This window comes from Mesoplodon densirostris, chromosome 11 (genome assembly GCF_025265405.1).
Source record: "Mesoplodon densirostris isolate mMesDen1 chromosome 11, mMesDen1 primary haplotype, whole genome shotgun sequence".
Classification (NCBI taxonomy): domain Eukaryota; kingdom Metazoa; phylum Chordata; class Mammalia; order Artiodactyla; family Ziphiidae; genus Mesoplodon; species Mesoplodon densirostris.
In genome coordinates, this window is record NC_082671.1 from 4,720,228 (window position 1) to 4,742,733 (window position 22,506).

Sequence of the window (22,506 nt, forward strand, 5' to 3'; positions counted from 1 at the left end):
TTCTGAATGGCCAGCGGGAGTCCATGAGTCCTTGAGTCCACTTGGACTGAGGCGACAGGGAATAGGTGGACAGCGCGGCCTGCAGGCCAAGCAGGCCGGGGCTGGGATCCTCCCGGCAGGAGCCGCTCTGGACAGCAGCTGCCGGGTGCCGGGGCAGCTTTCCTTGCTGCTGGGCTGGTCTCCCGGGCCCTACGAGCTGCTCCCACCACCCAGCCCGCTGGAGCCGCCCGACTGTCCGCTCACCCTCCCTTCCTTTCCTGAGAGCCTGGGACCATCTGTCCTGGGTTTCCTAGGAGAGGCCCATTTTATCATTTCCTCAGTTAAGGTGGTTTTATTTACTTATTTTTTTAAGTTTTTTTTTTAATGTGGACCATTTTTAAAGTCTTTATTGAATTTGTTACAATATTGCTTCTGTTTTATGTTTTTTGGTTTTTTGGCGCATGTGGGATCTTAGCTCCCCGACCAGGGATTGAACCCATACCCCCTGCACTGGAAGGCAAAGTCTCAAGCACTGGACCACCAGGGAAGTCCAGGTGGTTTTAAAATGCATTTAAGATTTAGTAAGAATTTATATATCAGGAAATATATGGAAGACTGTCCTGGATTCTGCCTCATTCCACACCTAGAGGTGGTCTCTGAGCTGCTCACCTGCCCCCAGACGCAACCTTGACCTTGTTGAATTTGCTGCTTCACAGAGGCTTTCCTTGACTGTTTGCTATAACCAGCCCCGCCCATCACCTCTATCACACCACCATCCACTGTGTGAAAAGATTGGTCCATTTGTGTATTTTGGACAGCACCACCCAACATGAACCCCTGGAGAGCAGGCACTTTTCTCAGCCCATCACCACACATCCCCCGCCCCTGGACCAGTGCTGGGCGCATGCCAAGCACCAGATGTTCCTAAGCTTGTTGGATTTTCCCTGTTCTAGCACTGGCATCTTCTGGCCCATTGCTCTCAGCCAGAAACCTGTGAAGCTTGGGCCCCCTTGTTGGAAGCATTCTAAGTCAGTGGCTGATGAGTCTGAGGTTCCCCCGTCTAAAGGGTCACTACAAGAAAGAAGCACTGACCATAGCTCTGCATCCGTATGGCGGGTGGACCCAGAGGGCCTGGGGCACCAGAGGCTGTCTGCCTTTCCACCGGAGGGCTGGCCCCCTCCTCCTAGATGGCCTCGAGGCCAGAAGACTTGGAGAACGGTGCCCCTTCCCATGTCCACGCCCCATGTCCCCACACAGCAGCAGTCCCTCTCCCAGGCTTGGGCTGAGCCGGGTCCCTTCAGGGGTGCTCTCGAGGGACCAGGCCTCAGCTTCCTGGGTCAGAAAGTTCTCAGGATGGGACAGGTCAAAGCCAGCTCCAGGCTTCTCCTGGAATTTCCCGTTTCCTGGAAGGAGGGTGAGGTCATGTTCCTTTTCACTTTAATTGGGATAATGGGGCCCAGCCTGGGGTGCTGTCTGGATTTCTGTTCAGAGGTCTGGTCACCAGGAGAGCTGGATACCCTTTTTGCAGGTGTCCCCGGACCAGCCATCCCTCCCAGTTGATTCTCTCCCTCGGTGCCTCAGCTTTGCTGCAAGGCTTCTCCTCTCCCTGCTGCCAGGAGACATGACTCTGGGGCAGGCCCCTGCCGTGGAGCCTGATCTGCGCCTTGCACGTGGTGTGAGTGCCGGCCAAGTACCCCGCGCCTCTCTCCAGCCCGGATTTCAGTGTTCTCTCGTGCATCACAGTCACCCACGCCTCTGCAGGATCTTGGCATCCCTTCCCGCTCCAGCAGGGGGCCCGGCGCACCTCGGGCTCCGTAAATGTTTGCTCCACTCCACTCTGTGGCTCTGTGGCTTTTCCCAGCAATGTTCCCCCAGTCCTTCCACCTGGGCCTGTCCCCCTCCACTTTAGGAAGGGTATACCCTGGGGCTTCTCAACCCAGGACCTGTGATTAGAAGGTCGGGCTTCAGAGCTGACATCTGGTGAAAATCACCCGAGGCTGATGACCCAGTGTGGTCAGTAGGAGCCTGCCACCCCAGCATACCCTCCGCCTCCATCATGGAAAGCCGAGCGGAGCAGATGGAGTCCTACCCCCTGGACTCCCACTCTGCTGGGGTGCACGTTGGCCGTCGTGGTGCTTCCTCCCTCCAAAGCTGCCCTGGTCGCCACTGAAACCTTCTCTCTTACCAGGCTAGAAGGGGTGTGTGTGTGTGTGTGTGTGTGTGTGTGTGTGTGTGTGTGTGTGTGTGTGTTGGTGGGGGTCACTCTCTGGCCCTGCACCCCCAGCTCTGACCCAGCACCCGCCCATCAGATGGCTCCCGGCACCTAGCCCCGTTTGTTTAGGAACGGGCTCCCTAACCGTGTCACAGAGTAGCATGGAAGGGGTGACACCCCTGTGGCCAGAAGAGGCCCAGCTGCTGCCCTGGGCCCTTGCGATCTCGCCAAGATTTGATCTGAGGTGGAGCCCCCTCTTGGAGAATGAAAGAAACAGAACCGACACGGTTTGCTCAAGTGACATATTTCAATATAATCTCTAAAACTCTATGAATTGAACAGATAAAATACCTCTGGGCTATTTTGTTACAAAATATTTGCCATTTGGATTAGTTGCTGGGTGCAGCCGCCCTGCCTTTCTTTCCCTAGAGAGGCTGCTCTCTGACGGGGGGGGGGGGGGGGGGGAGGGTGTGTGCAGGGGGAGGGGTGCCGCAAGGATGTATGTACAGCAGGACACGGGGACAGACGGACCGACGGTTATCGGGGAAACCTATTGGCAAAGAGAGACGTCTGGCAGGCGGTTGTGGGGGGACAGGTGGGGCGGGGGCCAGGGGCCTGGGGCTGATCGCGTGGGTGCCTTTGCACATAGGTGGCCAGGCTTCCAGGACAAGCTCCAGCTCTGGAGGTGGGCTGGCCCCAAAGTGGGTGGGAGAGCTAGTTTCACCTCCCGCTCCTGATTCTGGAGTTGGGGCTAAATGGATAAAACCAGGAGGGGGCCCGGTCCCCAAAGTAAGGCCTCGCGTGTTGATATCGCGAGGCCACCTTGGGGTCCTTGCGTGTGTGCCCAGGAGGCTGTGTCTGGGAGCCCAGTCAGCACCCCGCCGCTCCCCTGGCCTGGGGGTGAGCGGGAGGCCCGAGAGCATTTCCAGCCGGGCCCTCCGGGAGGGTGGAGGCCCTGACGTGGCCGCAGCCACGGGGAGGACACAAGGCTCGTCACAGCTGTCTGGGGGCTCAGCTCTGGGGACGGGCATGCAGACGGGTCCCAACCTCAGCCTGCTGGCTGGTCAGGGGAGGGGGTCACCGAGGCCGGGAAGCCTTGCTTCCCCAACTGTGAGTTGGCGCCGCCGCACCCTGCCCCAGGTCCTCGGGCACTCAAGCCCCTCGCAGCTCAGAATTCGCTGCACACGCTGCTGACTGCAGGCTGGCGTGCATCCTCGGCCGGGATGCCCAGTGCCGCCGGTGGGGCCCAAGGCAGCCACTGCAGCAACTGGGGCCGGCGGGGAGCCCCTACCCAGGGGAGGGCACGGAGATACCGGAGCATCTGAGCCCTCAGAGAGATGCTCCACGTACGTGCCAGCCCTGAGGCGCCTGCAGGTCCCAATCTGGAAAGTCTGGGCGTCAGCAGAGTGGGAGGGGGGCACCGGGTGAGCAGGTGACAAGGGGCCCGGGGGCTGGGACTGTGCCCCCACGCCTCCACCCCATAAGCACATCCAGCCACTCGTAACTCTTCTTCTGAACCCACACCCCTGCCGCCCAGGCCTCGGGCACCGGGTGTGTGAACTGTGCACCCCATCGGTCAGCCACTCTGCCCTGAAAGGCTCTGATCGGAGCGACCGTGTGACAGAAAAGACACAGGAGAGGGGCTGGGACAACAAGGATGGGGGCGGGGCAGGGGGGAGGAGTCAGCAAGTGGTCACACGTTATGGACACCCGGCTGATGGAGACAGGGCCAGTATACACTCGCTAGGGGACAGCACAATGACGCCTGGCGATCACACACATACAGACGCAACTAGGTCACCTGGGATCTCTGAGAGCAGGGGGAGTCCGGCCTCCTAGCGGCCCAGGGGCCCGCAGCTGGGCTGTGGGGTAGGGGTTAGGGAGAAGCAAACGCACTCTAGATCAGTATTCACCTCCACCTCTCGGGATGTCCTGGACCTGGGCTCCGAGAGGGAGGGGACCTTAACAAAGGACAGCAGTGAGCTGTCGGCTCAGGACCAGAGGAGGGTCCAGCCTGGCTCAGGACCGACAGTCCCTGGAGGGTACCCCCCGCCCCGGGGCCTTTGAGGCGGGGCTGCCTGAGCCCTGTGGGGCTGCACAGAGGTTGGCTCTGATTCTGCTGGGCCCTGGGTTGGGCAGCGTGCCCTCTTGGCTCTCCTTGACGATTTTGAAGGTGTAGGGACTCTTCCCCCTGCTGCAGGCGGGGCTGCTGCCTTCTGGGGTGGGGGGGCGGGGCTTAAAGGGCTAGTTTGGGACGGCAGCGGGGGACACGCCAGGCCTCTGGAGCACCTGCCGCTCTCGCCCACTTCTGCGTCCACGTCCCTCATGGAGGCCACGGAAGTCATTCAGGAGGGAGCCTGGCCCTGGGCCGGAATCCTGCCTCTGCTGGCTGCATTCGCCCCTGGGCCCACCCCTGCCCCTCCCCGTTTCTGCTCCGATACCGGGAGGACCTGGATCTCCTATGTATGTGTTTATGCCCTGGGCGCACTTTGCACTGGCTGGCTATGACTTGGGGCTAGAGAACAAGAAACTCTGTTTTGTAGATACGTGACCTCCTGATTCCCTGGCTCTGTTGAACTGACCGAGAGAGAGCTGAGATGGGTGCCCCCTCCCCTCCCCCCCTTTCCCAGCACTGTCCTGAAGTCTCGGCAGCCCTGGGCAGGCAGCGCCCCAGCCCCTGAGAAAGCAGGAGAGGCCCTGGGAGGAGGGGAGTCTGTGGCCAGGACAGCCAACGTCCCTGGGCACAGAGGAGTTGCCTCCTGAGACTGCCGAGCTTGGCGGGGCGGGGGGCAGCAGAGAAAGCCCCCTCCTCATGCCTCCCCCTGACCTGGCCGCTCCAGGGACCCAGGGCCGGCTGTCCCCCACCCAGCGTGGCACCCGGCGCTGGGGCGGTGAGCCAGACCACCTTCTGTCTAAGGCTTGGGTGCTGGCCACCCAGCCCTCGCGCCTGGCAGACTTGGCCTGGAAGCCGGCTAGGCCCTCAGTCCCTGTTCCAAGTGGCCAGAGTAACGGTGGGGGGAGAGGAGGCCTGGCCGTGCCTGGCTGTGTTGGGCCCCAGGAGAGTGAGGGGTGTCTGCAGATTTGGGGGGAGGGTCGCTCAACTGAGCAAGGGAAGCTTGGGCCAAGCAAACCAGGTGCCAGGGACTGGGATTCTCTCTCTGAAACGACAGTGGTGAGCAGCCAGCAAGGCGCCGGGCGTGGGGAGCAGCGGGTGAAGGGTCAGCGGGGGCCCCGACGCAGCCCCCCGGGACCGCAGCGCAGGGGTGTTGCCGAGTCTACACCAGGCTCCTGGCGCCGCTGGAGCAGCAGCGCCGGTGCAGCAGGGAGCCAGGCGGGCAGAACTGGTGCGGGTGGTTGTAGGGGGGCGGGGCGGGGGGCAGGGGCGGCTGGTGGACCGCCTTGACGGGGGAGCCCGGGCCGCCCAGGGGCGTGGAGGGGGACGAGGCGTAGCAGGAGAGGGCCTGGCTCAGCAGGGGCTCCATGCGGGCCAAGCAGGGCTGGTCCAGGACGATGACCTTGACAATCTGCTGGCACTGCACCAGGGTCCCGGGGGCTGTGGGCGGCGGTGGTGGCAGCAGAGGGGGCTGCTCCCTCGAGGGGCTAGGCTGCAGGTCTGGCGCTGGTGCTCCCCTCTCGGCCCCCAGCCCGGAGTAGTGCTGGGACGTTTGAAGCCTGTTGTGAATTGACACCTAGTTTAGAAACAGCCAGAGAAGTGTGAAATGTTACAAGACTAAGTCCCAGCTGCTAGGACTGGCCACCCTGGGCCTCCCTTCCCCCCTTCCCCGGCCCCTGTGCCCACCAGGGGCTCGCAGCCCTCACCTCGGCCCGCTCCCCATGTCTCCGCCACCCAGAGGGCACCCAGCTGCCAGGCAGAGGCGCTGAGCCTGGGTGGAGTCCAGAGACGCTGTGCTCTACCCGGCCTGAGCGGCCTGGCTCCTTCTGTGGGATGGGCGGCTTTACCAACGGACTCAGGTCCTGCTGGGTGGCCCTGGGCCCCGGGAGGGCGCCCACCCGCCTTCCCACCAACCTCGAGCTGGAAAGGCAGGGGTATCTGCCTGCGCCCTGCCTCCCAGGGGTGTGTGGCGGACACAGGGACAGAGTCAGGAGGCAGGTGGCTTGGAGCTTTGCAAGCCCCTAACCCTCCCACCAGCTTCTTAAAGGGAGGTCTTCTCATCACTGTGAATCACAAAGGTATCCCAACCCTGGAATGCCAGGGACCCCCGAGGGGTGATCTGGACCTGCCCCATCCTCCCAGACTCCCCAGGGCTGTGCCCACACATTCGAGAGCGGCCAAGGCCAGAGCCAGGTCCCCAGGTGCCCTTCTGGCCCAACCTGGGCCCTGGAGAAACCCATCCCGCTGCAGGAGGGGGAACCCAGAAAGGGCTCTATCTTTCCCCCTTGGCTGGGGCATGAGGGGAGTGGCCCATGGAGGGCACTGGGAACTAGCCTGGCTTCCTCTTGCTAGCAGGGGAGGTGGAAGAAATCGGAGGATTCTGGAAGGAGAGGGGTTTAATTCCTCATCCCTCCGGCTCACCAGCCTGTAGGTACGACACACCATCCCCTTCCGACACCTGGGCCCTTCAGGGAGTGGCTGAGACCCTGCTCTCTGCGGATGCCCTTGGGAACCACGACCCAGGCCCGCTGCTCAGTGCACGGGGGGCGGAAACCAAGGCTGCAGGGGAGGGCATCCTATGGCCAGGTCTAGACCAGGAGGGCCCTGCCCTAAACTATCTCAGAGCCCTAGGCCAGCAGATCCTGGCAAAAGGTGCAGTTTCAGGGACGCCCCCTCCTGGGTCCGGGCACTGCCCTGGTGGGCTGCTCGGCTCTCCAGCCCCGTTCCTCTGCCCTTGGGTTCTCACAAGCCCCCACCGCCAAGCTCCGCAGGCTGCAGGCTCTACTCTCCGTTCTCAACCTCCAGCCTCTGCCGTGTGTTCTAAGCCTGAGCCGCCCCCGTATCCCAACCAATCACAGGAGCCCCGGAGCCCCTCAGTGCCCTGCCAAGCCCTGGGGTGGGCCGAGAGCAGGGCTGCGTCCACCTCCCTCTCGGGGAGCCCTCTGTGGTCCTCACTGGGACAGGAGGCTTCTGTCCACTGCAGCTGGGGAGGGGTGGGTGCGGCCCCTTTCCCCACCTGCTTCTGAGTTATTCCCTGGGAGAAAGTGGCCTGAGACAGCGGGGGAGGCCTTCTGCTCTCCGCCCCCAGACTTCACAGCTGCCCTGCCCCAGGCAAACGCCTGGCCGCCCCAGTCCGGACCCTCCGAGGCCCCCTGTGGCCGCAGCCCTGGCCTCACCCTGCACCTCCTCTTCGCCTCCCCTTCCCCCCTCCCCCTCCGCTGTCTGCACCTCCCTCTGGTCAGTAAGTGAAAAGCAGGAAGTGACAGCAAAACATTCCCTCATTCTGACCCCCTTCTCACCTCCCTGCTGATGAAAGAAAGGAGAGAGAGAGAGAGAGGGAGAGAAGATGGAACATGAGTAGCAGGCCTGACAGCTCAGACAAGCTGGAGAAGCGCCTGCCAGCGGGGTGGCCAGGCAAGGACGGTGGAGGGGGGGGGAGGACGCGGGAGCTCAGGGTCCAGCTGAGAGGCCGGCGGTGAGGCCGCCTCTGTGCAGGCGAGCAGAGGCTGTCAGAGCCCTGGGACTAGCCGGGGTGGCAGCCTTGCAGATAGCCACGTGGCCCCCTGGGCCGGGGAGGAGGGGATAATGGCCCCCAGATCGCGGTCCTCCCTGGGCAGGGGGCGCTAAGCCACAGGCAGGGCTGGTGGAACAAACCGAAGGGCTGGTAACTTCGTGTGTTTATCTGCAAGGCTGGAGAACGGGCAGCTGCAGGATGATGGGCGGAGGAGGGGCAGGGGATGGAATACCCACCCTGGGGGCTTGTCAGCTGCTGGGGCAGGAAGCTCCTCCGTGTGAAGGTGCCTCCTCCAGACACAGGTGTGTGGGGGGGGAGAGGAGAAGCTGGGGTTTTCTGGGGTGTCCTGGGGCTTCCGCAAGCTTAGTCAGGCTGGGGGCAGGGCTCCTCCAGTTTGGAGTGAGGGTCTGTGTGAGCAGTGAGGGTCCCTGGAGCCCTGGCAGAAAGGAGTGAGGGGCTCACCAGGGTCCGAGGGGAGCCAGTGGGGAGGGCTGGGGCCCAGCAGACTTGCAGGGCAGCTGCATGCCTGTCCCAGGTGGCCACCGGGGGCCTGGTAGGCACCAGCTGCTGCTGCTACTTCTCCAGTCCCCTCCCTCCAATGTGGACAGTCTTCAGATGCAGCAGCTGCCCGCCCCTCCCTCCCGGAGAAGCCCTAAGACAACCCCACCCCCACTTCGCCTCACCTCCTCCTGCGTATCCCACCCCGAGGCCAGCTTTCCAGGTGGACCAGCTGTCCTGGGCGGAAACTGTACCCTCCCAGCTGCCTCCACTTTCCCCAGAGGCATCCAGGAGGACAGGGTCTGCCCCGCCGTGCTCACTCGGGCAACAGACCTAAGGGGTGATTCTCGAAGGGGCCAGGCTCCCTGCTACAGAGGCTGGCAAGATGTGGAGGAGGGAACCTTGGTCTCTGATACGGGAGCATCAGGACCATGGCAGTGTGCGGGGCGGCAGATTCGGGGGACTGCGGGAGGGATGCGATGGGGGTGTTGGGGGCTTTATCTGCACGCATTAGCCTGGGAGCTCGGCCTGGGAGGCTCGGCGGGGAGGGTGGGCTGGGGAACGGGAGGGGGCACTGTGGCTTGATTAGGTGCTGGAAGAGGGGTATTACCCATGCTAGCAGTAACTTTTAATTGTATCTCTTGAAATTGGTAAAATGGTGAGTCGGGCTGGGGAGGCATTGATTAAAACCTGAGAAGAGAAACAACAGAGACAGTGAGAAGAGGGCAGGGGGCACAGACTCACTCACCTGGGCAACCAGGCCTCCACTCACCTCCGCCGTGCTCTCCGCCGCCTTCTCAGCCGGTGCCACCTCCCTTTTGGCTTTGAAGGCAAAGAGCACAGGGCTCACTCTCCACCTGGCCCTGGCCCTTGCCCCGCACGAAGCCCTGTCTCCACCGCCCCGCAGGCCCCAACCAAGCCTCCCTGCAATTCAATGCGGCGGCCGGAGACTCCAGGGCCCCCACCACGCCGGGGGCAGTGGACTGGGCGCCTGAGCCCAGCTCTGCCACGTACTAGCTGTGTGACCTTGGGCAAGATGCTGCACCTCTCTGGGCCCTCATGGACTAGAAGGTCTCTGGCGTTTTTCCTTGCTGGGTATTGTGGAGTCTCCTTTACCCACAGTCAGAGCGCCCCATACGGACTGTGCAGGTTGGTTGTGAGGAGGCCTTGGTTCTTGGTTCCCAGAGCAAAGGGGGGCTCCTCTGTGTCTGTGGCACAGGCTCCGAGAGGGAGGGGCCACGTTCCTTTCCTGTTCCTGCTACTTAGCTGAGTGGTGAGGATTCAACGAGCTGCACGAGCCACAGGGCAGGGCCTGGCACAAATAGCTGATAATGGCTCTGACTGCTACCTGATGGGCCTGGCACAGCACCAGGGACCCTGCAGACACCCGGGGACAGCTTGATGATTTTTTCTGGCTCAGTCACCCCTGACTCCCACCCCTACCCCCAGCAGGCACCCCAGAGCCGTCGGCCAGGGCCCCTCTAATTTCTTACACCCCCGGGGAGGGTGCTAGTTCCCTTGCTGTGCACATCCCTCTGCTTTCTGTAGCACAAGAGGAAGCTGGGGAGGGAACTGATGGACAAGGCCCTGGAGATACATATCAGGGCCTGGCCAGGGGCTGCAGCTTCCCAAAGAGGCAGTCTGGGCTGCAGAGAGTAGAGTGGGGCAGGGTGTCCGGGAATCAATCACGGCTGAGGTTTGACTCTATTACACAGCTGTGAAAACAAGCGTGTACTCTGACCTTGTAGAAATAAAGGGCCAGGACTTCCTTGGTGGCGCAGTGGTTAAGAATCTGCCTGCCAATGCAGGGGACATGGGTTCGAGCCCTGGTCCAGGAAGATCCCACATGCCACGGAGCAACTAAGCCCGTGTGCCACAACTACTGAAGCCTGCACATCTAGAGCCCGTGCTCAGCAACAAGAGAAGCCACCGCAATGAGAAGCCTGCGCACCACAACGAAGAGTAGCCCCCGCTCACCGCAACTAGAGAAAGCCCGCACGCAGCAATGAAGACCCAATGCAGCCAAAAATAAATAAATAATATAAATTTATAAAAAAAAAAGAAAGAAATGAAGGACCAGCTGAAAACCTGGGCGGGTGGAGAATTATGAACGCATGGTGGCAGGTCAGACCCATACACAGAGGAGACACCATAGTGAGAGTCTCCATGAGCTAAAAGAGCCCCGAGTCTTGCTTGGAAAACAAATCTCCTCTCCCAGCTGGTGTGACCAGTCCTGTGATGCTGATACAGCATCTCGGCGCCACGGCCATAACTGTAACCGGGGGGTTGGAACCAGCATGGAGCCCACTGGAGTGTCTCAGCTCAAGCTGACGTCTTGCTGGGACCCTGGCTTTCCAGGGCTTAGCACAAGGCACACAGCAGGCACTCAGTACGTGTTCATTAAATGTAGGAATAAACGACTGAATTAATTAGTGAACAGTTCTGGATGGTTCGCTGGGGTTTGCTGGGATGGGATTTAATTCTCATGCCACCTCTCCTAATTCTTTTCTATTTGGGGCAGATGGAGCAGGGGTGGGGGAGTGAGGGGTGGAGACAACTCTTCCTGCCTCCCTGCAGGTTGGGGGGAGGGGGGAAGGTAGGAGGGGGCAGTGGGAGCGGGTCTAGAGAACGTGGCCAAAGGTGATACAAAACCTGAAGCTGGCTTGACTTGTCTGGAGTGAAAATTCAACTTGAAGAAATCATTTGAGAAATTGGGTTTGAGGGTTCATCTGGGTTTCGGGGTGCTGACTCAGGCCTGGGATTAGAGAGTGACGTTGGCTCATTAGGGAGAGGTCTTGATAGGGCAGATCAAGATTTCCAGACCCTTCTGGCCACCTGCCTTCTCACCTGCTCCCAGCCACAGACACGGCATTTTTTTTCTCACGTGGTTTCCCTTCCCCACACCCCTAACCCCCGATGTGCAGAGGGAACAAGCGGGCACTGGGGCAGGATGTCAGAGCCCTGAGCCTGATGCCTCCAGGGGGAACAGTGACCTTTGTAAGTGGGCACGTTCCTCTCTCACCTTCCCCCTCAATCTCACTGCTAAAGCCCCAGCAGATGAGGCCATGGAAACGAGCCTTTCCCTCACCCGAATCCCCAGGACCCCAAGGCCAGGGGCACTGAGTGGCCTCCACATGGGCCAGGGCCGCAGGTCTGGAACTCACCTGTGGGCGATCCCTGCTTCGACTGTGGGTCCACCTGGGCTCCCCCGGCCTTGAAGGAGAGAGTCTTCGTTCCTTGCTGCTTCTCCAGCTCCCCTGGGGAACGGAGAGGCTCGTGAATGGAGAGAAACCCCGACCTCTAGCACACAGAGGGGAGAGGAGAAATGAGACGAGAGCAGGAGGAGGAAGAGGGGCTCCCAGACACACGGCACCCACTCCATGTCAGCTTCAGTGCCGGGGCTGGCAGCGCCTGTTCCGGCAGCCAGAGAGGAGGTGCAGGGGGTTGACGGGAGGGAGGCAACAGCCTGGGTCTGCATCCCGGCTCTGACGCTGCCTGGCTGTGTGGCTTCAGGCTGGTTACTTAGCCTCTCTGTGCCTCCCTAAGGGGACTGCAGCATCCACTTCTGAGTGTCATCAAGAGCATCACAGGAGGGGGCTTCCCTGGTGGCGCAGTGGTTAAGAATCCGCCTGCCGACGCAGGGGACACGGGTTCGAGCCCTGGTCCGGGGAGATCCCACATGCTGCGGAGCAACTGAGCCCGTGCGCCACAACTACTGAGCCCGTATGCTGCAACTACTGAAGCTTGCATGCTGAGAGCCTGTGCTCCGCAATGAGAAGCTCGTGCGCTGCAACGAAGAGTAGCCCCCACTCGCCGCAACTAGGGAAGGCCCATGCGCAGCAACGAAGACACAGCGCAGCCAAAAATAAAAGATAAATAAATAAATAAATAAATAAATTTATTTTTTTAAAAAAAGAGGATCACAGGAGGAAAGACATTAAGGCACTTAGAACAAGGCCTGGATGTTGCAAGGGCTCAGTAAATATCAGCTCCTGTGACGACATCAAAGGCTCACTTGGTGTAGCAGCCTCAGCACCGCTGGTGCCGTCCAGCCAGCTGGCTGAGCTCCCCCGACGAGGGGGTCCCAGTCGCCCGAGGGCCCGGCAGAGGTCTGTCTGGCTACTCGGCTTTAATTCCTCTCTCTAGACTGTAAACCTGTTCCTTCCTGTCTTTTCTCGGTGGTGCTGGAGAACGGCCAGTTACCCTCCTTGGAGATTTGACAGCCGTTATTAAATCTCTCCTCCGTTCCTCTTTTCCAGGAGACATCACTCAAATTCCTTGTATTAAAGCTACTCTCTTGGGTCCCATTTTCTGCCTGTCTAGTCATCTGTAATCTGGGGGCACCGGCCTGCAAACCCCAAACCAGAACCATTTGTGCCGATTGCCCGAGTCACACCATCAAGCGATACTCAATATTTTTACTGAAGTGAGAGTGGCTCTCTCTCCTCAGAGGGGCCGTCTTGGCTTTGGAGAAGTTAGCGTTGTAATTACAAGCAAGGCATCCCAGGAACCTGGGTGCCAGTCTTGTTCTGTCAATGACTGCGTGAATTTGGACAACTTCCTTAAGTTCTGTTAGACTCAGTTTCCTTATTTGCAACATGAAGATAATACTTCTCACCTCCTGGAAAGATGTAGCAACAATTCATACAATAGGCTCGGCATTCAGCCCAGCGTGGGCGTGTAGTAAGTGCTCGAGAAACGGGAGCTGTGGCGACTTTTTCCTGTTTTCTACTTCCTTTTCCCCTGCCTCTCTGAGCAGCCCTTCCTCTGTCCTCAGCTTTCCTCCCTTTCTCTCCATCTGAAGAATAGGAGCAGACAGGAGCCTGGTCCCTGCCCTCCTGCCCTCAGCACACGGACCTTGGCGATATCTCCTCCTTAGTACTTGGAGGGGCAGGACGTGCTGCTCCCAGGCTGATGGGGGAAGGGACTTCTGGCAGCCATGCTGGTGCCCACCTGTGGGCGTTGTGCTCCGCGGCTGTGCGGACCTATCTAGGATGTACTGACAAGAGGGTGTGTCTCTGAGAATGTTCTAGATCAACAGCAAAGGTGGCATTGAAAAGTCTGTCTGTTACACCCCTGAACTCACGTCGCCGACGGAGAGCAGAAAGGGAATTTACACCCTCCCTGTACCAGGCGATACTGAGTTAGTTTCACAGTCTGGTCTGGTGAGGTGTTTTTATTTTTATTTTATTTTTTTTTTTGGCTGCGTTGGGTCTTCGTTGCTGAGCGCAGGCTTCCTCTAGTTGCGGTGAGCGGGGGGCTACTCTTCATTGCGGTGCGCGGGCTTCTCATTGCGGTGGCTTCTCTTGTTGCAGAGCACGGGCTCTAGGCGTGCGGGCTTCAGTAGTTGTGGCGCGCGGGCTCTAGAGCGCGGGCTTCAGTAGTTGTTGCTCGCGGGCTCCAGAGCGCAGGCTCAGTAGTTGTGGCGCGCGGGTTTAGTTGCTCCGCGGCATGTGGGATCTTCCCAGACTGGGGCACGAACCCGTGTCCCCTGCATTGGCAGGCAGATTCTCAACCACTGTGCCACCAGGGAACTCCCTGGTGAGTTTTTGTTTTAACCTGATTTCGTTGTTTCCTTAGGAAATTAAAAACAGAAGCTATCCTCTCATTTTCAGGGTGGAAAGTACATGAACCTTAGAATCAGACTTCACTGCAACTGCCAGATCCTCCGCTTCTAATATGCACCTTAGGCACATCCCCTAACTGCTCTGAGTCCCATCCGTGAAGTGGGGGCCAACATCTGCCTTGCACCCCCACCCCGTGAACACCTAAACAAACCACCTGGCACACAGTAGGTGCTCCAAAGATGCTGATGAAATAGCACCGCCCTGGCGCATTGGCCCCTGCTCAGAAACTCCCACCACCTTTCCTCCTGCCCAAGGGATTTATACCAATTTAGAAATACTTTTCAACTAAGTGGCCATGTAAGGCAGACCTGGAGTCTGTTTTTATTTTCTGTTTAGTTTCTGAATCCATTCTTACTTAATTTTCCTTTAAAGGCTCTTTGAAGCCGCTGCAATGCTTCACCAGGAAAGCTTTTAGGTGGGCAGAGACCACAGGGTGTCACTGCTCTTTTCTTGAACTAAGAGGTGACCGGTAAACCACCCGGACAGATGAAGAGGCGCAGAGATTGTCTACGATACCTGAACGGGAGCAATCAGGAACCAAGGCACTCCTTGGAGGCCAGAAAACAACTCCAAGATGAGGGACAGTCAGAAAGCCAGACTGGACTCTTCAGGAGATGACGTTATGAAAAAATTAAGTGGGGGGGCTATTCCAGGTTAGAAGAGGTGAAAACCATGAAACAACCAGGTGTGACGTGTGAATCTGGACTGGGTCAGGGGAGGAGGCTGCCAGGGAGGTTGGGTGGGAAGAAGTGCTCCAGGCCCGGACCTCCTCGGTTTGCAAGCCCGCCTTTAGGGCCGGCTCACTCGCTGGTCCTGGTCAAACCCAGCCGAGTTCTCCGTTCCGAGGGGCCCGCACACCGCCCCACAGCCTGGCTACATGTGCACACGCGTGTGTGCACCCTCAGGTACCTCGCCTTAACTGTGAGGCATCCATCAGCCATGATGGTGCCGTGGGGCTGGGGCAGGGAGGGCTCGGGAGGGCAGGAGGGGCCTGGCTCGCCCACACGCCCTCCGCAGGGGTGCAGGGAGTGTCTGTCTGCAAGCGACCCTGCTCCCGCTGACCGGAGCCCGGCTGCGCGGAGGCTCTGGGCTCACCGCGTCCTTACACTCTATGCGGATCTGCTCCAGCTCCGTCACCTCCGCGATGGACTCCTTCAGGTCCTCCACAAACTTCCGCATCTCATCCAAGCCCAGGGCGCAGAAGTGCAGCACCTGCTTCTTCTCGGAGCCCGAGAGAGGGGTCACCAGTGTGATGCCGTGAGAGTAATCTGGAAACCAGACCCCAGGCCCCACAGGCCGTGAGCAGCCGCGGGTGAGGAGGGGGCCTCGGGAGCGCCTGCCCCTCCCCCTCCCCCGCACCCCCCGCCCTCTGCCACATCCACGGGTGACCGAGACTTACACTCGTTCTCAAAGAGGTGGAACTGCATGCCCAGGAGGCCCACGGACTTGCAGAAGGTGTACGTGGAGGAGCTCTTCTTCTTGGGGCAGAGTTTGAGAATCTGTCCGAGACAGGGGACAGCCGTGCACTGACAGGTGTGCGTGTGTATAAACGTGCCTTACACACCTGGATGAGTGAACACCCAGGGCTCTTGTGAACACAAGTAAACACCCAAAAAGAGACACGCACACACATGCCCACTTACACACTTAGGATACATTCACACACATATACACACATGTATACACACATACATATGTACAGACACAATATCAAAATACGGTCTTCAGGGGCTTCCCTGGTGGCGCAGTGGTTGAGAGTCCGCCTGCCAATGCAGGGGACGTGGGTTCGTGCCCCGGTCCAGGAAGATCCCACATGCCGCAGAGCGGCTGGGCCCATGAGCCATGGCCGCTGAGCCTGCGCGTCCGGAGCCTGTGCTCCGCAATGGGAGAGGCCACAACAGTGAGAGGCCCGCGTACCGCAAAAAAAAAAAAAAAAATACGGTCTTCATTGCACAAAATGCTCCAGTGGCCATTCCCACAGCACTTAGAAGCCAGTCCACACTTCGTGCCCTGGTTTGTAAGCCCCACCTGGTCTGGTCCCTGCCTTACTCTGGCTTTATGTTCAGTCCATGCTGCCCTTTCTATAGCTTGAACGGGGCAGGCTCAGTCCTACCACAGGGCCTTTGCACCTGCTGTTTCCTTCCACGACTCGCCCTGCAGCTTCTTGCGTGGTTGGGTTACTCTCATTACTTAGATCTTAACTCAAATGCTGCCTCCTTAGAGATTCCTTCCCTCACCAGCCTTTACAACAAACAAAAACAAAATAACAGAAAAAAAAAATCCACCTTAACACCAGCTACTGCAACCTATCACCCTGCTTTGTTGTCTTCATAGCACCTTCCCCCGGTTTGATATCATCTTGTTTGTCTTCTTAATTATTTTCTACCTCCCTTGTCTCCATCAATGTACAAATGTTTCTTCGGCACCTTCTGAGCTGGGCGCTGGGACACAGGAGAGGACGGGGGAGCCCAGCCCTCAGGGTGCCTCCCTCCGGGGAGGAGGACCCTCAGGGTCCATGAATCCATCAGTGGATCAATCCATCATCGCCAAAAAGCAACGTGAAGAAACGGATACATAGGGTAACTGCAGAAACTGGTAGGTGTTTTGAAGACGAAGTAGGGTCAGGACTAGACGGTGGGTGGGCAGAGGCCACCTGTGAGGTGCGGGGAGAGCGTCTGCACTGAATGAGGAGAGGCAGGGGGTCGTGCAAGGTCTGGGGAGCTTTTCAAGCAGACGATGGAGCCGCAAGATTAAGGCCCGAGATAGACGGAGCCTGGAGTCGGCCTGTGGAGGCAGCTGGTGGGGCAGGGGGCGGGCGGCAGAGGAGAGGCGTGGAGGGAGGTGAGGTCCGGGAGCTGGAGGTGCTGACTCCGTTACTCTGCGGAGGTGGACCTCAGGCGGGGAGCGTTGGATTTGGGACAGTTTTAGAGGTAGTGCCAGTATGACCCGTGGATGGAGAAGGTATGGGGTTTGAGGAAAAGACAGAGGCCAGACCCTGCTCACTCTGCTTCCCAGCACTTAGAACACCGCCTGGGGCATGGTTGGTACTCGTTAAATATTTGTTGTATGGATACCTGTATTCAGAGAGCAAAGGCCGAGCTCCCCACAGACGTGCGCAAACACACACACGCACACACACGCGCCCACGCGCATGCACACACCCACATGCAGGCCGGCATCCCCCCTGGGCCCAGGGACAGTGTGGGCCCCCCCCCAGGCCTCCTGCACTTCCCGTGGGACGGACGTGCAGCCCTGTACCCTCCAGCCCCAGGTTCCCCATAGTGGGGGGATGCAGAGGCTCTGGGATCTAATCCACTCGCACCAGGACCCGGGAACCGCGAGCAGATGACCTCTGTGTGCCTCGGCTTCATAACTAACAAAGTAGGAAGGCTCGTATCTGCCTGGGCTACCTCACACCCCACGCTGGGAAATCAGCCACGGGGTATGCAGCATCATGGCATCCTGGGGGCAGGGTGCCCTCGGAGCCCCCGGGGCCTCCGGCCCTCTGGGGGTCCCCACTCACCACCAGCAGGTCGTTGAAGAGGAACACCTCCCTCTGGTGCGCGGCCTGCTTCTGCAGCTTGTTCACATCCGTCACCTCGAAGAGCCGGCTGCAGCAGACCAGGCGGCGATGCGGCTCTGACAGCACCTGGGCCGGGGCACAGCGCTCACAGCCGGGGCGGCCGCCCAGGTCGCAGCCCTCCTGCCCCCGGCGCCCACTTTCCGGAAGAGCAGATGCAGCCCCAGGTTGGCCCCGACCCTCCCTCTTTGCTCCCCCCGGGCTCTCTCCCCTTCCTCAGGCTCCTTAGGGAGCAGGGCTGGGCCAGAGGGCTTCACAGTGCTGGACGCAGTGAGCAGGTAAAAGGCAGGGGAAGGAAACTGAAAAGAGCCTTCGGATTGTGCACGCCTTTCCCTCCGAGGCCTTCGTGAGGGCAGCCCCACATCCCGGGCTGTGCCTGTCTCTGCTGCACACCCAAACACCAGTGTGCAAGAGGGAGGGGTCCCGGGGACACCGCGAATCTGCTCCAGTGCATGAAACAGCCTCCTCAGGGGGCGTCCGCAAACCTGACAGAGGCTCTGACCTCGGCACAGCAGGCTCCAGCCAGAAAAGGCCGGCCCCGCACGACTGGGCGGGAGGGTCCAGCACAGAGCCTCAGACGAGGTCCCCAAACTGCTCCCTGAGCCAAGAATTCGGGGAGGTTAGGGTTAGGACGATGGAGGCCAGGACCTTTATGTCTACGGTATACAGAGCCTCTTCTGACATTTACTGAGGACGCTCCCTTAAAAATCATCGCAAACTTGGAAAGCGCTGCAAACTGCCACACGGGCTACAACTCAGGGGCCACCCCAAGGATTTGAGACCCCACGTCCAGAGCCTGCTTTAGCCCATGTCCTGCCTTCTATTCAGTAGGACCATCCAGGATGCCCAAGACCCATACCACCCCAAACCTCCCTATCTGGCCATCCAGATGCTTCGACCCTAGAGCACCCGGCAGTCTTTCTCAGTATTTCACTTCGATCTCTCCTGCCACAGGAGTTGGTCGCAGGGAGCGATGAGGAAATCGGGCGGGTGGAAGGAAGAGGGTGCCCTGCACAGCACACGGAGGCACTGGACACAGTAACTACAAGTGAGCGGAGAGGGGGAACACGTTTCTGGAAGATGAGGAGGCGATGCCAGGAAGAAGGAAAGGGAAGGAGATGGAGACAGGGCCTTTGCAGCCCCGGGAGGGGAAATGATGCCCCGCGGCGCGTGCTCCTCTGCGGTGGGCACTTACTGTCTTCATGCCCACGATGGACTTCTCCACCTTGGTGACGTACGTGACGTGGTCCTCGTTCGACTTGAGCTCCTTCTGTTGAATCCTTTCGTAGATGCCGACCACCAGCTCCCGGGGGATGTCAGCCCCATCGTCCACACCTACAGCCGTGGAACGGGCAAGGGGAGGGGTGTCAGGGGCCTGGAGCCAGAGAGGGGGCGCCCCCTACCTGACTGCCGCTCCAAAGAATGAAATGGCCTTGATTTTGCCCTGTCCCCGCTCCGAAGCCTTCGGTGGCTGGCTCCTCATACCCGCTAGAGTAGGGATGAACTCCTTGGCCAGGCACCAGAGCTACTCCACTAGGGCCCAGCACATGCCCCCAGCGCCCCCTCCTGCTGTGCCATAGCCAGAGCCTCTGCTCCCCCCTCCCAGGCCTCCTTCCCCATCTCTGAACGCGGCCTCTGTGGTCCTGCCTTTGCTCCCCCGGTTCTCCCGTCTTAACAGCCTCCACTCCAGCCCCACCAGGAGGATCGCTGAGCATCGCTGTGTCGGTCTTCAGGCCCACCCCTCCCCTCCGGTAGGGAGCGTGGAGCTCAGCGATTAGTTGTTGAGTGGGGACAAGATCCTCCCCTCGCTGGGAGCACGGGGTGGCGGTGGTGGGTGGGTAGTGAGGCATTAAGTGAAGGAGAGGAGGGCATCCCCCGTGGTGGTGCTGTGAGGAGACCACCACCCCTCGCCCACGTCACAGAGACGTTCAGACCCTGGTAGCAAGAAATACCAGTAGGAAATAGACCAACACGAAAACAACTTTCCCCGGGAGGTAGAAACAGAGGCAATTAAAAAAAAAAAGTCTTCTTTCTACTTTTTCTAAATCTTTCTTTAATGATTGTACACTCCTTTTTTTTTTTTGCGGTACGCAGGCCTCCCACTGTTGTGGCCTCTCCCATTGCGGAGCACAGGCTCCGGACGCGCAGGCTCAGCGGCCATGGCTCACAGGCCTAGCCGCTCCGCAGCATGTGGGATCTTCCCAGACCGGGGCACGAACCTGTGTCCCCTGCATCGGCAGGCGGACTCTTAACCACTGCGCCACCAGGGAAGCCCTACACTCCTTTTTTTTTTTTTTGCGGTACGTGGGCCTCTCACTCTTGTGGCCCCTCCCATTGTGGAGCACAGGCCCCGGACGCGCAGGCTCAGCAGCCATGGCTCACGGGCCCAGCCACTCCACGGTATGTGGGATCTTCCCGGACCGGGGCACGAACCCGTGTCCCCTGCATCGGCAGGCGGACTCTCAGCCCCTGCGCCACCAGGGAAGCCCTACACTCCTTTTTTTTAAGAGGGAAAAATTAAAAATAAAACATCTTGGGCAAGTGCTCTCCAAGGAGTCTTCCTAAGTGCCGAGAGGACATCACACCTTCTGTGAGCGGCCCTCTGTTTTGACCCTGTTTCTCCCACATCTAACTTTGGTTCTGAAAGTCGGGCACCCAGGGGCCTGGAAGAAGCCAGGCTGGGGGCACAAAAGAGCAGGCCAGGGACTGAGCACACGGGGCTCCCAGGTAAAGACGGCAGGTTGCACCCCGTCGGCTCCTTCTGAAGGCCCTAGAAAAAGGAATTTTTTTTAAAAGGCAGAGACGGGGAAAGGGGCAGTGGCACCAGGGGACCTGGAAGTGGGTGAATGAGGACGTGGATCAGCAAACCTGGGGAAGAAGAAACAGAAGCCAGCAGAGAGGTTAGGAGGCTCAGAACCACCAAGGCCCTGGAGTTGGTGCAGCCCCTGGAGGTGGAGGTGAAGTTGGGCTCGCAACAGGAAAGTCGGTGGAAAATCAGTTTAAAAGGCAATTAGACATCCCCACCCCTTCCTCCACCCCAGTCTTTTTTTTTTTTTTTTTTTTGGCCGTACGCGGGCCTCTCACTGCTGTGGCCTCTCCCGTTGCGGAGCACAGGCTCCAGACGCGCAGGCTCAGCAGCCATGGCTCATGGGCTCAGCCGCTCTGCGGCATGTGGGATCCTCCCGGATCGGAGCACGAACCTGTGTCCCCTGCATCGGCAGGCGGACTCTCAACCACTGTGCCACCAGGGAAGCCCCACCCCAGTCTTCTGATGGAGGCTTCCTCCTTTGGAAGGGATGAACCAGGAACTCTGGGCTGGGGGACCCCAAGCCCAGCCAAGGGCGGGAGTCTGTGCTAAAAACTGGGGGATGGAGATGATGTCTACGTATTAGGAGACCCCCTCAACCCATTTTCCACAAAGATCTCGGAATACCGGCAGACAGACTCATACCCTCTGGGCAACAGACTGGACATTTCTCTTTTGAGGAAGCAACCAGCACAAGAGAAAATATCTAAAGATTCTGCAGTCAGGTCTCCCAATGAAACAACTGAACTAAATCTTGCTGTGAGAATGTCCATCAGTCAGCAACCCCATACATGCTCAGAGTTTTAATCAGCCTTTTAGTGGTTCACTGTTTTTTTTTTTTTTTTGCCGTATGCGGGCCTCTCACTGTTGTGGCCTCCCCCGTTGCGGAGCACAGGCTCCGGACGCGCAGGCTCCGGACGCGCAGGCTCAGCGGCCATGGCTCACGGGCCCAGCCGCTCCGCGGCATATGGGATCCTCCCAGACCGGGGCACGAACCCGTATCCCCTGCATGGGCAGGCGGACTCTCAACCACTTGCGCCACCAGGGAGGCCCGGTTCACTGTTAAATATGGATGGACAACCAAGTTTCATCAGAAAAAAACATATCTTCAGAGATGAATAAGAAGATATGACATCTACAAAACAGGAACAAAATGCTATAGAAGAGGAACACTTAGCAAAAAAGAGTTATTGAAAATGAAAAATAAGATAGCAGAAACGAAAAACTTAGTAGGAGATTTGAAAGATAAAGCTGAGGGACATCTTCAAGAAAGTCAAATGAGAAGACAAGGATGGCAAATAGAGAGCTCTACAGATCAGAGGCTCAAACTGGGAGTTCTAACACCTGAATAATAGGAGTTCCAGAAGGAGAGTAGGAAAATGGAGAGGGGAAATGATCAGATACAGTATTTAAGAAGAGTTCCCATCTGAAAATAAATTCTAATTAGAGACATTGTATATTGGAGTATATGTATGCATTTTTCCAAAATAATATAAGCTTATGCGAAGATGTTGCCAGATGGGGCAGAACTCTTACACTTCACAGCATTTTTAAAGCTTTACCAGTAGGAACACAAAGGAGTCTGTACAAATAATTTGATCTGCAATTACTATGTGAGGGTAAATATTTTGTGAATATTAAATTATCAGGTCTATCTGTGAGTTAACCAACAACTGGATACAGCTGAAAGTACCAACTGATTTTCTTTTTTTTCTTCCAGTTTTATTGCTATATAATTGATACACAGTACTGTATAAGTTTAAGGTATACAGCTTAATGATTTGACTTAACGTAGATGATGAAATTGTAAGCAGCTCCTTTGCCCCTTTTCTGTTTGTTCATCCCTGTATTCCTCAGACCTTCATCATAAAGATGAGATCACTAAGCAACATTCAACCTAGGTCCTGATTTCTGCTTTACTAAATGTACAAAATGTCTTACTCTTAACCTGTTGATTCCTTTCCTGGATTAGAAGGAGTAAGAATGAAGAATTAAGTAGTTAAAGAATGACTAACTCTCTACCCCTAGGTCCCCCTTAGTAAATTTGCAGGTGGACCCCGAGGGCACAGGCGGACCACGTGGGTAAAAGAATCCAATTGCAGACAAACCGCTCGAGTAAGACAGCGTCCCAAGGAAAATCAGGAGAAGTCAGCAGGCCTGCCTGCAATGGAAAAATG

At 58.3% G+C, this 22,506-nt stretch overlaps 1 protein-coding gene across 2 annotated transcripts in view; it reads right to left on the minus strand.

The window, feature by feature from the left end:
• Nucleotides 1–5,466: 5,466 nt before the first annotated feature.
• IQSEC3 (IQ motif and Sec7 domain ArfGEF 3) overlaps nucleotides 5,467–22,506 on the minus strand; it is an 89,091-nt gene continuing 72,051 nt past the window's right edge. Inside the window, exons 8-14 of one of the 2 annotated variants that reach the window (XM_060112950.1) lie at nucleotides 18,719–18,858; nucleotides 17,467–17,592; nucleotides 15,343–15,442; nucleotides 15,050–15,211; nucleotides 11,481–11,573; nucleotides 9,089–9,138; nucleotides 5,467–5,880 (exon numbers count right to left, since the gene is read on the minus strand). In XM_060112950.1, the coding sequence (XP_059968933.1) occupies nucleotides 5,467–5,880; nucleotides 9,089–9,138; nucleotides 11,481–11,573; nucleotides 15,050–15,211; nucleotides 15,343–15,442; nucleotides 17,467–17,592; nucleotides 18,719–18,858 (1,085 nt within the window). Of the gene's footprint in view, nucleotides 5,881–8,931; nucleotides 9,007–9,088; nucleotides 9,139–11,480; nucleotides 11,574–15,049; nucleotides 15,212–15,342; nucleotides 15,443–17,466; nucleotides 17,593–18,718; nucleotides 18,859–22,506 lie in introns of those variants that run through there. The other variant, XM_060112951.1, reaches the window with a different exon arrangement.